At 33.8% G+C, this 17,668-nt stretch overlaps 1 protein-coding gene across 1 annotated transcript; it reads left to right on the top strand.

Moving 5' to 3' along the window:
• Positions 1-15,105: 15,105 nt before the first annotated feature.
• On the top strand, positions 15,106-17,407 carry LOC100808672 (protein qua-1). Its single transcript, XM_003530052.5, has one exon. It carries the CDS (start codon positions 15,414-15,416, stop codon positions 17,202-17,204), a length of 1,791 nt encoding a protein of 596 aa, XP_003530100.1. The 5' UTR covers positions 15,106-15,413; the 3' UTR covers positions 17,205-17,407.
• The last annotated feature ends 261 nt before the right edge of the window (positions 17,408-17,668 follow it).

Genomic DNA, 17,668 nt, shown 5'->3' with positions numbered 1-17,668 from the left:
TTTGGCGTGCATCATGATGTCTGAATATGATTCCAAGCCCCGTGCCCATTCCTATCCTAACTGTTACATCAAAATTAGCTTTAGTCTCTATTCTCTATAAAAAGCTTGTTCCATTGTGACATTTATTTAGTTAAAAAAAATATGGTTCATAGATATCGACTTATTGGTGAATGAATGAATGAAGATATAACATCATAAATGTGGAAAAAAAAAAGAATAAAGAATTTGGTTCATATTTGTTTGGTAAAAAACAATCTAGTTCACAGAGAAGGAAAGGTTGTTTCTTCACCTAGCACAGAGCATGTTGGTAGAGAGAAGAGGTGGGGAGACAAAATGCTTCATGCAGAAGTTGAAAAGAAAAAAAATGATAAACTTGAGAGAAAAAAGGAAAGAAGAAAAAGAAAATATGAAGAAAGAAATGCGCTAATGGAGATTCAAAACTGTCTCTAAAAGCCTCCAAAATAAATGATATATAATTTTATCTTCCTATGAAGTTAGTAAAATGAAAATAAAAAATCAGAAACATAAGTGATAAAGACTTCTAACAAAAATCAGTAAATGTTGTATGCAATCGATTCAATGGTGTTAAAAGGACCTAGACATTTACATACTAATAAGAAATATTTTAAATCAAAATGCACCAAAACTAATTTCTACAAATTACTCGTAGTTTACTCCTATGTCCTAACTCCCTTGAATTTAAGTCATTACTTAAAAAAATCCCCTTTATTTTTAGAACTTGCATAAATTTTCCCAAACAGAGCATGTCATAGAAAGTTTGTACAAAATAAAGTTCAAGAAAAGTGAGAGTATTTTGAAACTCAAACCATATACTAGTAGACAGGAAAGACACTAAAGTTAGAGAATAAGCATAGTTTGTATTCCAATATTCAAAAAACTTAGCAAGTGCATGATTTTAGAAGGCCGAATAGGTTTACTCACACTTTCACCCATTGGATATTTAGCTTCTATGATAGGTAAACTCATCTTAACTACACCAACTCTTCATATTCATAGTGTATGTGCTACCATCCTGAAAAACCGTTGAAAACCATGCATGCATAAATTATAAAGCCAATATCATGAACTCACTTTAAAAAGTGGAATGAAAATACCAAGATGAGATGAAAGAACACATATAGGCATCATAAGAATAACAAAGAAAAATATTCTTAAGTTGAAGACTAATATATCAACAGAAAGTACGAGACATACATAAGCTTCTTTTTCACTTTGTTCTATAACAGAGAATCTACTATGGTACATGAATAATTCAATTAATATAGGTCAATAAAACTTAAACAACTAATCACGAATAAATGTTTTCAACTAAAATAAACTAAGCAGAAGGCACCTAAAGTGAGTTAGAAAGCAACATTTAATACCTAAGCACTAAAAAATTCCACCTAAACTTAAATTTGATTATGATCCATGATTTTACTTGTGAGTAGATAGGAAATTCTAATGGCTAAGCATTAAAAAAAATGAGACATTTTACCTATTTATCTAAATATACACTAATCACAAACTTTTTCTTTTGTCATTTTGTCTACCAATGCATGAAAAAATAGGTGTCAACTCCTTCCTTGTATGATTAGTATCCTACATAAAAAGCATAAAAAAATATAGAAAACATGATGAAAACATGATTAAAACAAAAACTAAAACTAAAAAACAGAAATAAAAACAATCAAAATAGACTAACAAAATAGAAGCCCCAATACATAAAAACTAAATTAACAAAAACTTTACTTAATTTTACAATATTAAAGGATGCATTTTCAGCTACCATTATAGTTCACAAGAAAGCAAGCATTTGGCAAAAAAATAAATATGAAAAAAGAAGTACATGTACAATAATACTGCATCAAACCATATCCATTGGATAAGTCACATATATATCAATTATCGCAACACATTCTCTTCTCTAACAAAACATACACTGATACAACTAACCAATGGTGTAAACTTGTTTGATCTTGTTTCAGGACAAAGCTGTTTAAATTGACATGTACTATTCTGTCTATTTTCACTTTTACCACACATGGTGTTCTTCCTTTTCAAACATGCTTTAGCAACAACTTCCTTGCATAAATTTTCATCATTGTCCATATCATGTTGAAATATGTGCAATATGCAAAATAGAATTGTGAAACAAATTGAAGCTGCAACATTGTTGTAAAAGGAAGTAAATAGGGCATAATAAAGGTAAGATTAATCACAAAACAACTTCAGAAATAAAAAGCCTGAATAAAAGTTAGTTTAACAATTATTTTTCAAGGTGATGTTCATGAGAGATGATAATTTTTGTTAAATTTGCTATGTTATTTACTCAATTTTTTATGAAACTTAGTTGAAAGACTATGTTATATGCCATTGGCTATGAAGATAAATGGCATACCTATTCAAAGTAGAAACCATTTCTTTTTTACTAATTCCAAGTTCAGTCCCTTCCGAGGACAACAATAGTTTTTGAAAGAATAATTAACATATGCTAGGTACTTGTCATGCAACTCAATGATTTTTGAAAGAAATTAAACTTAGATAATGAATTAGATAATTGTGTTGGTAATGTTTGTGTATTGGATAATAGTAGCAAGTGAGAGGAACAATATAGTAAGTTAAGTAATAATAAATTGTATAAATTGAGGTGAGAGGAACAAAATTCACACTACTATAATATTTGAACTATTATATGAATCTTAAAAACCTGTCTAATGTATAAGTTGAAAGAGAGTAAATGCTTATTATCTCAGTCTTGTTATTTTTTTTTCATCTCTTCTTGCTATGGATATGTTCTCCTACCTAAGTTCACAAAACATCCAAATTCAGAAAATAAAAACTCAGTTTCCCTAATGTGTGATCCCCATCGCTCAATACTATTTTCTAGTCTCATATTTGTCATCCTACTTTAAAGAGACACTTCAAAACTAGTCTTATTACTTCAATCTTGTTATTTTGCCCCCTCTCTTCCTTCTATTGATATGTTCTCCAAGCTGAAGGCACAAATCCTCCAAATTTAGAACTTAAAAACTCAATTTCCCAATGTGTGATTTGCTTTCCTCAATACTAATTTCTATTCTCGCATTAGTCATGCTACTTTCATTCCTTCCACTAATTCCTTTCGTCTTTGTCATCCTTAGTTGTTTTCGCAGGAGCATGGAGCATTCAAGTACAACATACTAAGCTACTCACTATAGATAAGTGTAAGTATAAATGACACATAGTTTAAGAGTGATGTAACCAACCAATACTATAGTTTGGCATTAGTGAAATACATTGTTAAGAAAGGACATAGTTAATCTTACAAGTTGGTTTTATTGCCATGGCTTGGTGTGATTCAAATACGATAAAATATAGACTTTATATCTTACAACAATATCAATAGAAAATCAAATGTATTGGAGATTATAATCCAACAACAAAACTTTGAATTAAAAGCTTTCACATTTTCAAGCTAACCTAGAGACAATAAATTTTTAAGTGTAACACCCTTAAATATAGACTTCTAAAATAACATGTTGATTTCCAATTTTCCATCCTTAAAGAAAAGATAGTCTCAAGTTCTCTTTATTATTAACTCAAAAGATTAGAAAAGATAGAGAAATTTTTTGCTGAAAATACAAACTTTATATTCCAATTTATTCAAACTCATTTTCCTTGTTAAAGTGTGCATAATAAATCATAGTAATTGCTTATTGCGTTAAAACTACAAGTCGATAAAATCAAAACACCCGTGACATAAATAAATCATACATGCTCAAATGACAAGTAATGGTAAATAGGTGAACCTTCATGGTCACTAAATATAGATAAATAAGTTTCATGTACCATAATGAGTAGCAAAACATTTGTGTTTCAATGAAACCAATAAATAGTATATACAGTCCTAAAGTAACCAATAAAGTAATATAAGTAAGCAATGACTGAATAAATACAAAAGGTCTGAGCCTAGGTCTACCCATCCCAAAATACATATAAAAGAGAAAAACCTAAGACTCAAAGCAGTCACCTATACCCAAGCCCAAGTCAGTTGTATCTAAAAAGAAGAAGTATAATCAACAGAAAGATGTCTCCTAGTAAGACTCATTAGAAAAGTCCTATGAAGAGCCTTCCTCCATCGGCTCCAGCTTTATGACAAGGTCATTCTCTCATCCATAAAAGGGTCCTCCTCGATAGATGTATCTTCCTCCACATCCTTACCTTCACCCTCAAACACAAGATCTACCAAGTCTACCTTATGTGGTACCTAAGACTCAGGTAACATTGATCGTGGAGACATCGGTGTAGAGGAAATAACATTAGTGTCCTCAGATGAAGAATTAGATCTGGCAGAGGACATAGAGTCATCCAAAGACAATGAGTGAGACTCAGATGTAATGACGATCTCTGGCACAAGCATGACAAAATGGTAGTAAGATGGCATAGGTTGGGTCCACCAAACGTAGAAATCAACTATATAGGACCTATAATCTAGTGCGCCCATTGGCACACTACGATAGCGGAAGAAACTATAGAAATTGTCCACATGAAGCATATTGTCATGCTTCCACCACATCTCGATGGCATCAATGAAGAATAGAGGATTCAACGGTGTGCTCGACATCGAATCCTAAAAATAGTAATAAGAAAATGAGTACTTCATCCCTTTAGAAACCACAAACACAAACGTTAAGTCTCACACATGACCTAGACAACCACCAGGTGTGGGATTTTAGCAGACATCACTTACGACATCCTATTCCATAATTCCATACTCACACAATTCATGCCTTGGGCCCAATACTACCACTAAGACTCCCAGGCCTTCATGGTCTTAAGCAATTTATGAATGATGATTGGGAGGATACATCACATGTTGATACAGGACATGACACTCTCACCAACCATGGATATGGCTCTGCTCTAGTTAAGAATGTCAAGTGAAGCCTATGAGTCCCCTAAACTAACCTAGGGTTATCACCACTCGACATCCCCCAGGTTCCTTTGATCCATTTGGACCATCCCCCAGTGTACGTATTATATGTCATCCACCATCTGTTAACAAATCCTTACTCATCCTTCATGATGAGAAGCCTTGATCCTCAAATGATGGTCGCATCGGTACATATGAATAGATGTCAGAGAGCATTTTCCACTAGGTATACGGTCTTGCCCCAACTCTCGACATAACTATCCTTCTAACTCTAACACAATCTTGCTGCCTCGTTCGTCCGTTCTTTCATCATAATGCATGTCAATCCTCATTTAGCTCTCGATCGCAAGTATCATTCATCATGCACATGCACACAAACATATTAAGACAAGAAGGAAATTAACCTCCTTCCTTCTCTAAGGTCACCATTAACCTGGCCCTTCAAGTGGAATAATCAACTTTACAAAATCGCACATCACCACATATCGAATCACTAAATCATTTCATGACATCCAAAGTAAATTCTTCCAAGGGTCGGACACCCTCAGACTCAATCCCAAAACGCGACAGTTTATAATCAACATTACGGATAAACTCACATTCATAACAAGCAACATGTTTTGCAAGTGGTCACCCTCATTTCGTCTTACAACATAAAACATAGTAATTCCCGTAATTTCAAATTATGAAGTCTCAATCAAAGTAAATAATACAATCTACAATTCACATACACATTCATAATCAATTCTCATTTGGAGTTATACATCATTGCTCACTTTAAAATCAATTTTCCCGTTGACATAGAAATCTATTTAGAATAAACCATATATGTATCTCAAGGTTTTCAAATGAAAGGAACTCGATTTTGGACTCAAAATTTCCAAAATTCACTCCCATTGGACTCTAATACCAAACTGTTCTGCACCTAATAATAAAATTACACAAAACTTGTTTTCTAATTTCCAAGAGTTGTAGAAATCCATTTTATACAAAATTTATATCAAAACATATGTTTTCAAACATGAGGAATCCATTTCCATGATCAAAATATACATAAACCAAGCCCACAAGTGCAGTTTGTGCAAAATAGAGTAGGTTTTACCAAAAAAGAGCAAAACTTGAAATTGTGATTTCAAGAGCTATACTAACTCAAATGAGGTGTATTTTATGTCTAACCCTAGGTTTTTGGACCTAGTGAGTTCAATATTGAGGTTCATAATCACAGATTCTAGTCCCAAATTCAAAATTTTAGAAAATAGAGGAATATGCATACATAACTTGCCCCAACTTAAAATTTGATTTCCAAATGCTATACAACTCTAAATGAGGCATATCATATGTTTTCCTAGGTTTTTAGGGTCAAGAAACTATGTGACTATGGAGGTTTTTGGGGTCAAGGAACTCCAAATAGAAGGGGAGGTTGTCAAAAGTTGTGAATTGACGGTGAATGGAATGCTGGTGTTCAATGGCAATGATAGTAAAGGCATGGGTTCGTAAGAATGAAGAAGAAAAGAGATGGAGACTGGGAGAAGATGGAAAGGAGAAGAGGAAGAGAAACATGAGGGAGAGGGAGGGTTTTGAGCGAAAACAAATAAAAGAGAATGAAAAAGAAAACCTAAAAGAGATAAAGAATGGGAGGTCATCGATAACAAATGGGTGCTGGTGTTCAACGGTGACGACAATGAGGCAGAGTATCACAAGAACAAAAGAGAAAGATGGAGAGTGAGAGAAGACGAAAAATAGAAGAGGAAGAGATGTGAGAGTGAGAAGGGAAATTTTGGGACAAAGAGGGATATTATCTTTTTTTAGTTTTGAATTTTGGATTTGAAAGAAAAATGTAAGAGGTAAAAGAAAGGAATGCTAGAAGGCATAAATCCCTCCATAGTGGATAGTTGTCATAAATGAAAGAAGCCTATTGAAGTCATTTAAAAAGCCTAAACAATTTATATATAGAAAGTAGATTCAGTCTCATTATTGGAAAATTTTCTAATTTTAAAATCAAGCAGTTGCTATATTTATCTCTCTTTATTATTAATATATGCATCCTCTTATATTTGATTTTCCAAAAATACCCTTTCCAGAAACTCCCATCGAATTCAATTAAGTTATCGTCCTATTAATATATATGGCATGTGGGGTTTGATTAGCCCCATATTCAAAGCAAAATTTATGGATTTCAATATTATGTATAATTCATGGACCAAAAAAAATTATGTATAATTGTGTCATAAAAATTTTGAAAAACAAAAACAAAAAATCCTTTTATGCAAGGAATCAAAGTCAAATCATCACATTCCTTTAATACTAACAAGGCCCAAAGAAGCAAGGCAAGGAACCAACAAAGCATTGGGTTAAGAAATATGTTTGTGGCCTAAGCTAGGTTGTTGCTTCCCACATCCCGTATTTTGCTACATGCACTCCCTAATTTTGAATATCTCCAAATTACCATTCCCTATATTGCACAAACATTCTAAATATAGTTTGTTTCCTTACTTTTTAATATTTTCTCAAATATGGTTTATTTGACTAGAAAAATATAAAATGAAATATATATATATATATATATATATATATATATATATATATATATATAACAAGAAAATGTTGACAGTCCATGCATCACAAAGCCTACATTGCTAATTTTCCAAAAATTATGGGTTACCTAATCAAGAAGATGATAATTAACCATTATTTAAACTTTAAACAAACTTGTTGATTTGTAAGAACTAGAAGTGGCTTAGTAGAAAATAATACTTGGGAATTAGTTTGGAGAGACTAGTGTAAACATTACTTGGGTGAAGCTAGAAGTAACTTGAAAAAATAATACTTGTATCTTTGTGAAAGATAATGGAATTAGGTGGGTTGTCAAGAATTACATGTAATCTCGGTGGTTGAGATGAAGCAGTATAAATCTATTCTTTGGTGATTTAAAATGGTTACATCTCAGGTAATGGGCCTCATCCTTGTATTTTACCAATTTTACCCTTCTTTTCTTCCAATGACTAAATAAGTCGTTCTGCCATTGACTATTGATAACAATTGTCGGATTACCATAAAAAGAAACTAGGCTCCCCAAAATTTTGCAGAATAGGGCATAATCCTAGGTCATTTCTCAGTGACACATTTTACCGAGCACCTTGTGTTAATTCTAAAACAAGGGAATTTTGTTTGATTAACAAAATTGAAAACAAAGCTTAAGATTAACCTAATTTAATTAAAACTGTAAAACAAATTTAGAAAACAACACCCCAAGGATTCAATTCTTCGGTAAATTATCACAATTCTAGCAAACGAAAAATGGATTTATGATCATGCAATTCAATTTGAAATCATGATAATCACCTTACATTCATTCATAAAAAATAGAATACAATCACATCTCTCAATTGAAATGAATTCAAGCACAATTCAAATTGAAACAAGCAACGAACCAATCACTATGAAATGATTAATCAATCCTACCCTTAATCCCAATTCAATTTTCCAAATCTCAACATAATCACGCATTAACTTAGAAAATTAAAAAAGAAACAAAAAGATGAAAAAGCACAAAATATAATAACAAAAATTAAAGCATATAGTAACTCAAATTTACTAGAGCCTTGGGACCCTTGGATTGAAAAAGAGATTAGCCCTCCATGAGAATCGTCATTGGGGGTTTAATTCAAAAATTAAGAAGAGAGGAAAAGGGGAGAAGAAGAAAGATAAGAGAGCACAAAAACCTAAAAACTAAAATTTAATAAAATGCAAGTGTAATGTAATTTGTCTACAAGAGAGCAAATGTAATGTAACGGACCCTTAATAACAACATAAATATACTCACTTAATTTCCTAAAACAATTTAAAGGGAGCTAATATTAACACTACCGATTTTGCTATTCACACTACCATATTCTAGGGAATGTTTGTTTTTTCACTCACCAAATCCCTACACCCCTCCCCTCCCCTTCCCCTTCGCATTGCACCGCGACACCCTACCCCATCTAGATTCAAGTCATGTTGCACTCGCACCACCCCAAACCATCGCGTCGTGCCACTCATCCCATCTAGATCCAATTCACATTGCACAACAGAAACATAATTCTATTATGTATTTTGTCAATGTTTGTTTTGTGCATTTTTTTAGCACCCCTTTTTAAACAATGGAAACATAATTCTATTATGTATTTTGTCAGCGTAATCATGTTTTCGTGAAAAATGTATTTTCAAGAAAGAAAAAAAAATAAAGCACATATTGGTAATGTGAATAGAAAAGGTGTTTGTTCTAATAGTAGCTCCCCAATTAAAAACACTATTGGGTCAATAAACACAAAACTAGGCCCAAAAATGTAAAGCTGAAATTTCCATGTGCAAGATCGAGACTTTGTAGCTCCATTTTGACTCCTTAAACCTCTAAATCAGTCTAAGCTTGTGAGACACAAAATTGTAAAACTTCTTATAAGCTTTCCAACAAGACAAGAATCACTCAACTTGGTGGTTTGAGCAACCCTATACACAAAACAGTGTTAAGATGAGAAAAAATGCAAAAATTAAGAAAAGTTGACACATAAGCGCAATAATGCCCAATCTCACAAAACTCAATTGAAAGAGTAAAAAATGTTCATAAAAGCATGTCAAATGTATTAAAAAATGAAACACTAATCTATGCATAATTATGCTTTATCAACTATTTGTCAGTCATCCAATGTTGATTGTCGTGCTTACGCTGGCTAACCACTTTGGTGCCAACAAATTCTAATGAAGTGTTGCTTACCATTGTGCTTCCCTATTCATGTATGAGGGTCCTATAAAATTACCCAACTTAAAGTCATCCATTTTTACCATGAAATAATAATAAACATCATGTTTTACCCTTAATTTATCCGTTTACATGTTGGGCTTCTTACTTTGTGGATCTTATTTTGGGTTGCATGTGATATAGGCCCATGTATGTTGCCCATCTTATTTGGTGGATCTTCAATTATAATGTCTAATCATGTTCTTTTTAGTTGCTTTTTTCCATCTTTTACAATAATTTTTTGACAATCACTATATTGAAAGTTAAGAATCTTCACCTTTTCCTTGAGTTGCAATTGTTGATGGCCTAAGGCATGGTATATATTCCATTTGTATTGGAGTACTGTGTGAAAAAAGAGATGTCAATACTATTTGAAATTGAAGACATCTTTTCGTACGATATATTTTCTTCTTGGTAACTAGTCTTTTACAAGAAGCTTTTTTCTCTTTATTTTCCTCTTATACTTTTTACATGAAACTAGCATCATCCAGTGAGCTCTACACTTTGTGGGCACCGACAAGACCATCTCATTATCAACTCTCTCACTTAGGTGTTTTATGCTCATCAATCATCAAGGTTTTCACCTGTGAAATATTTTTCAGTTTTGAGTACCCAATGATGAAGAGTGTGGTTTGCATAGGCTTTTATGAAGTCTCATTTTCTTTTTCTCTTCTTCTGAAGTTTTTTCCAATTTTGAAACCCAATCCCCTTCTTTCGCAATCATTATGACAAGGTTAAAATTCACATTTTCTTCTATGTTTGTATTTGGATTGGATATGGTTAACATGTTAACAACATGAAATAGGGAAGGAATAAATCTGATGAGAAACAACGTGGTAAGACGAAACGACACCACAATTTTGAAGGGATTGATAAGCTAAGGTAAAAGATCGTCAAAAGGGTTAAGGTCCCTTGATAAGACCAAAGGTGACTCAATGAAGAACTTCAGTCAACTCTATACAATTGGAAAAATTCAAGATCCAATATCAAATTCTTTATTTCATTCATAAATTGTGAAGTACATATAGCTGCTCAAAGGCATACCAAGTGTCTAATGTAACTTCTATTAATTATTGTTGATAATTATCTTAATTAAGTGACCCATTAATTATTATCTTGCAACCCATTCAAGAGACATTAAAATACACCAACAACCAATATTATTCTAAACATCTTATTACAAACTTTATTTAATAAAAACTAGAATCTTCATAGGCCTTGTTATGCAAATCATTCCACCATCTTTATTCCTTATGTTATTGTATGTAGTTGATCAACTTAGGCTTTAATCCTTCTAGATGTGAATCTGCTTCAATGAGAGTTGTCACCATTTGGTTTAAGGCTTCTGTTGCTTTCTTGGCATTTGCCTTTGTCATTGGTCTACCAAGTCCTTGTAGTGCTTCAATGTCCATATTCATTATCATCCTATCCTTCTTTGAGTGAATTCAACCTTGAATTAAAATCCTCTTCACCTACATTAAAAAGAGACAAATCAGACACATTAAAGGTATTGCTAACACCAAGCTCACCTGATATATATTTGTATGAATTATCACCGATTTTGGACAACACTTGGCATAGACCATCTCCTCTTGGTTGAAGCTTGAATTTCATTTGTGAAGGAAATCTTTCTTTTCTCATATGCACCTAAACCAAATCACCAGGTTTTATACAACCTTTTTCCTGCCTATGTTAGCATGGTAGTTAGGAAAAAAATGAAAACTCAAAAAAGTTCAGGGACTAAAAATTTAGTTAACCCTATAATGCATGTTCTTTTATTCATTAGTTTACTTTATTGTCTTATTATTGGTTGTTAGACACATTTTTTTTGTCAACTAATTATTTTTATATTTAACAGTGATAACATGAAAGGGTGATGAAAATGAAAATGGTGGTTAGGAACAAATTTTTGGTGACTGACTCATTGTCTTTCTACAATTTATTTTCCTCAACCTTAAAGAATGGTGCATTGAATTATAATGGTATTCCCCCTTCTTTAGATGACACAACTATGACATGAAAGACATGAAAGAGATGTGATTAACTATAATAATATTTCACCCCTACTTTAGTAGAACAATCTTTTGCATTGTTTTTGTTTCCTATTATGTGTCAATTAATCAATCAAATTAAAAAGAAGCTCTATATTTTCATTGTGTATGGTTCTAAAACATTCTATATAAAGAAGTGGATACAATATTCTCCTAATAAAGAATTGGAAAAAGTAAGAAAAGCAATTATCAAGACAGGCTAATTAGCTAAAAAAAGGTTGCTAATTATTGCATGTCCAACATGTCTACTTACCAACATACAACATTATTCATTCTTATATTTAGAACAGACATTAAAGTTTCCTAATACTATAGAGTAGTGACTTTGCAGAGTTCTGTACTTTTTATTTACTTGCATCTATATAGCACCCAATTTTATTTGATGACATTGCAAATTTATGACCTTTAATATTCTGAGTTTAATGTGTTAGGGTGTTGAATTGGTTGTTAGTTTTGGATGCTTCGAGAATTAAATATTCTATAACTAATTTAAATAATTTAGATAAAAATGATAAAAGTTTGAGGGAAAATAATATAGATAAAAATTATAAAATGTTTAAAAATTTAAAAATGTAAAATTCATTATTAAAAGAATATAATAACAAAAAAATAGTGTTTATATATGAAATTTTTTTTTAGAAAGACAAAAAAGATATAATTCTTAGAAATAGTAATTATCTTTTTAACTAAACTAAAAAATAAATACAAATTAGTTGGGCTCAAATTGGAGTCCAACTACTAAATTAGAAAAATATATAAAAAAATGTTCGGCCCAAACATTCTTCTTTGACCCTTGTAGTTGCAACCCTAGACACTGACTTAGAACGACGGGTTCAAAATCTGAACGGCGTGGAAGAATAACTTTGCTTCCCATTGATGACTACATTTTCTAGGCTCTAATGGATCCATTTTGTGCATGACTCATATTCTTTGTGTGGATAGATGTTGGAGCCAATCGCAAACATTTGTCCTTTTGGCTTGGGCCACTAGTGTTGTTGGGTTAGGGTGCAGGGCATGTAACCAACCAATACAATATAAAGATATTATATGATTTATATCCAAATAATGATAAACATATTATACGCAGACAAGATATTGTACACGGTTAAAATATTATATATAGTTAAGATATTGTACATAGATAAAATATCGTACAATTTTATTATAGATTCTAATGCAACTCTATTTTTATGAATAAGAAAAGACAACTCCTTTCCTAATTATTGTGTTTGTGTGAGATCGATTCTTTAGAATTTGATTACGTTGTCAATAATTTTTATCTGCACTGTCTATTCGAAACGATATCGTATAACAGTTGTATTAATATTTAATTATGATTCAATTTTAAAAATCATGAAAATAATATTATTTTTGAAGAGATAACTTGAGAAGAGACAACAAAGAAGTTGAACTATCTTTCGGGTGGTACTAGTAAAGCCAAGGAGTGAAATAAACATCCATAAATATTATGACATCTTAATTTTGTTTTAATTGGCGAGGTGATTTGAGAAGATCTACCTGCACATGGTTTCATATCAATAACTTTGGACCCATGCAGCCTAATGATACTATATTTTGCTACAATATAGTTGCACCGAGGAATCAATATCAATGATATGTTTACTACAATATAGTCGCACCGTATGCTTTTGAACAAGAAATATGCTTTGTTGACAAAAATGTCATAGACTACATTCACTTAGTAACACCCTACACTTACACTAATGCTTATGTTTTTCATAATTATTATATCATGTTGCCTTACATTGCTTGTTGTTAATGCTGATCTTGATATTTCATTTCTTGTAAATATTCAAAGGCAGGGCAGTGCAGGGTCTAAAAGATTTTTAGATTTAGTTCAAGGAGTAAGACAAGGAAATCACTTGTTACAAACAATAAAGGAGTTATACACTCACACAAGTAATGCTAGGTTCCTTATTTTAATTGTGTGGTAATGTTCGTGATGTTTTACATTGAAACTATATAAAATTAAATTTTACATTTAAACTATTATTTTTAGGTAGTAATATATGGGCATAAAACAAGGAAACTTTGAGAGAAAACTTTATAAATAAAAATTATTAAATGTTTAAAATTCTAAAAATGTAAAATTCAATATTAAAAGAATATTTTTTTAAAAAAAATAATAGTGTTTAAATATGAAAATTAAAAATATTAATTTGCTTTTTTTATAGACAAAAAGGATATAGTTCGTAGAACAAGAACGACTTTGCTTCCTTTTGATCACTGCATTCTCTAGGCTCCAATGAATTCATTTGCTTTGCTTCCCCTTGATCCCTCAAGAAGTGTTTTCTCCAAATTATCACTACCAATGGTAGAGGCGTTCTGCCATTACCACATCTTCACTTGAGTCACCTCTCCTCCCTCCAAAACCACATCTTCTGCCATTACCACCACCCTTTGCTCCTCAACATCCCTCCAAAACCACACCTCCCAGAAATTGAAACCCAAAATCATCACCTTGAAGCAGCGAACCAAAATGGCCAGTTTGATTTTATATATTTTTTAATTTCGTTTGGACTTGTGTTTGATTTTGAATTGGATTAATTCTGCAGTTGAACTGAAAATAGTTTGAAGAAGATGATAAAATGGAGTTGCAGTTATTGATTGATGGAGGGGGTGGTGCGACGGTGGTGGAAGGAGTGGGGTTTGGATTTGGGATGTGATTATGTGAAGAGTGTGAAGGGAAAAGGATATTTTTTTTTGATATTTTACTAAAATTGACAAAGTCGCCTAAAAGTAGTTGTATGAGTGTAATAAATTCTTAATACAAGGGAGATAAGTGCAATTTGTTCTTTTTTTTTAGGTTAGGTATTGTTCGCCCTCCAAATATTAATATAGAAGCATATACAAGATGTCAATTAAAGTTGATTTGATAAAAAAAAAAAAAGAATTGATATACTAAAATGACATGAGTTTTATTTCCTTATATGGACTTTGTGACTGTTTGAAAATTCAATACAAAATAAGTTTTGATGCAAAAGTCATTTTGTTAAGGGACCAAGATTCCTATGTTTTGCTTTTTATCCTGAGATTCCATTATTTCTATATACCCATGAAAGTGACTCCTTTACTTAAGGCATGTTCCTGATAAAGAGACTTCCTAATTGAATCTTTTAGTTTGAAAGCACAATGGAGTCTGTCTCTATTTACTGAACTATATTGAAACACGTGTTTTAATAATTTTAATTATAAATCAAATATGCATTAAGTTAAGTTAGCGGATATTCTAAGCTTAATTAATTTTTTATCTTTGTAATTATGATGGTGGTGAATTCGGAACCCAATTAATAGAATTCTCTCAAGATGAAAATAAGTGATTATTATAAAATTTAGAAAATACTCTACAGCAAACGAATGGATGAAGATTAGGGACTCGTCCCTTCTCCGCTCAGTTCGCTCCGAACTCCTTCCTAATTCGTTCCTTCTTTTTCAACACTCCAAAGTTTCGTGATTCCTTTCGTCGTCCATTTTCACTACTCAAAGTCTTCTCCACTGCACATAAACCAACACTTCCACTTCCACACCCTTCGTTTCTATTCAATTTTTCCTTCTCTTCAGACAAAACTCATTTTCTTTCTAAAAAAAAAAAAAACTGGCTTGTGGCCACTGTTCTGACTGAGGCATTTCAAAGCGAAAACCCCAAAAAATGAACCTGTCACTCCCTCTCCCACACCACCTCTCATTCTCCCAATGCCCATTTCTCCACAAACCCATCAAACCCCTCTATTTCCTTCCCAACCCCCCCGCACGTGCGAGCACCATAATCCGCATGGGCGGGGGTCCCCGCACGTACCCTGGGGGCGTGTCAAAGTGGGTGTGGAAGCGCATGCAGGCGAAGAAGGCCAAGCAGCTTATGAAGGCGCGCCTCTGCCGGGAGCGGCAGATATACGAGATGCGGAAGCGGGCGGAGCTCAAGGCCGCGGTGTCGGAGCTGGAGCGGCCGTGGGAGGTGGTCGAGAGGGAGGAGGCGACGGCCGCGCCGAACTTGTTTTCAATTAAGGCGGATGAGCAGGTGAAGGTGCTTGCTGACAGGTTCCAGAGGCCAGGCGGGTTTGACTTGTGGAGTGAGAGGGATGGACCAGTGTTGTTTGAGAGCCCTGATGAGCTTCCCTCTGCTAGGTTTTTCCCCAAAGGGGTTGTGCATAGTGTGAAGCCTTATAGAAGGGTTGATGGGTATGGGCTGGTGAAGGATGGGGGTGGGGATGGAGATGGAATTGGGGAGAGGGGTTTGTTGAAGGGAAATGATTTTGGTGGAGGTTTGAGGGAATTGGGTGATGGGGGGATGGAGATTGAGTTTGGTGGGGATTTGAGTGGATTTAAGGATGTTGATGGGTTTGAATTGGAAGATGATGATGAAGAATGTTCATCTTCTGATGTGAGTTATGGGAGTGATGGTGGATTGAGAAGGAATGGGAATGGGGGGAGGTTTTTGCCTGATGATGTTGGTAGGTCTAGCAACCGAGGGCGAGGGCGATCTTCTCAATTGAATTATGGGAGGAATGTAGTGGATGGTGATGCCAGGATGAGGAAGAATGGGAAGGGGAGGAGGTTTTTGTCCAATAATGTTGATCGGTCTAGTGGTGGAGAGCGGTCTCCCCCTTTGAATTATGGGGGGGAAGGAGTGGATGGTGATGGTAGATTGAGGAGAAATGGCAATGGAAGGAGGGCTTTGTCTGATGATGATGGTAGCGATGGCAAGCAGTCTTCTCATTTGAGTTATGGGAGGAATGGAGTGGATGGTGATGATAGATTGAGAAGGAATGGGACTGGGTGGAGCTTTTTGTCATCTGGCGATGGAGGGCGATCTTCTCATTTGAATTATGGGAGGGATGGAGTGGATGGTGATGGTAGATTGAGAAGGAATGGGGATGAGAATGGAAGGAGGGTTTTGTCTGATGATGATGGTAGGTCTAGAGATGGAGGGTGGTCTTCTCGTTTGAATAATGGGAGGAGGAATGGATTAAATGCTGATGGAAGAATGAGGAGGAATGAGAATGGAAGTAAGTATGTTTCACAGGGTGTTGATGAGACTGATGGTGGAGAGAGTTCACCTCGTTCTTCGAGTTCTGGGAGGTATGGAGCAAGTTTTGATGGCAGGTTGAGGAGTAAGCATAGTGGAAGGAGGGTTTTATCCAAGGATGTTGATAGGTTTGGTGATGGCAGATTGAGGAGTAAGGAAAATGGAAGGAGGTTTATGTCAAAGGATGTTGATGGGTCTAATGGGTTGTATTCAGGGGAAGTTGGTTCTGTCAGGAAACAGAGAGGGGGTTATTCCATTGGTGGTAGAAGTCGAGGAAAGTATACTAACAGGACTTCAGACTATGCTTCACCAAGAGGTAGAGATACAAATTCTGAAGTTTATGATATGAATTTGCAACGAGATGGGAGTTATGGGTTCCTGAAGAAGCGTGAGCAACCTGATTCTACAAGTTGGTAGAAGCATGGACAAGATGACTGATGATTTGTCTCAAGGGTGCAAGTCATTTTGGATGCCCTTTCCTAGTCAGCTTAATTGTACGTCCGATCTGCATATGTGGCAAATCGAAATTGGACTAGACTAGGACTAGTCAAATATCATTTTGTGAAAGTATATGTTGTATATACTACAATTGAATCTCAAAAGAGAACATTGAATTTTAAGTCAAAGTCTTTTGTTTATTATTTATTTTTTTTCGACTGAGCAAATGCTTTTTTATGTATGCTTCTTGTTGCAATTAACTGAAGCCCATAAAAGTTATATTTTTTATGACAAGTGACAAGTATATCATAAATTTAGGATGCACTTTGGGGTGATGTCTCTTATAAGTGCAGTGTTTGAATAAATTTAGGATGCACTTTGGGGTGATGTCTCTTATAAGTTACGCATCATTGAATTTTATGGAATAAATTTTTTCCTGGACG

The sequence above is a fragment of the Glycine max genome, chromosome 7 (assembly GCF_000004515.6).
Source record: "Glycine max cultivar Williams 82 chromosome 7, Glycine_max_v4.0, whole genome shotgun sequence".
NCBI lineage: Eukaryota > Viridiplantae > Streptophyta > Magnoliopsida > Fabales > Fabaceae > Glycine > Glycine max.
Note: the sequence above shows the minus strand (reverse complement) of the source record. Positions and strands in the feature narration are given on the sequence as shown.

Bases quoted from the DNA above. Each gene is read 5' to 3' on its own strand.
- LOC100808672 (XM_003530052.5), top strand. From the start codon at position 15,414: ATGAACCTGTCACTCCCTCTCCCACACCACCTCTCATTCTCCCAATGC.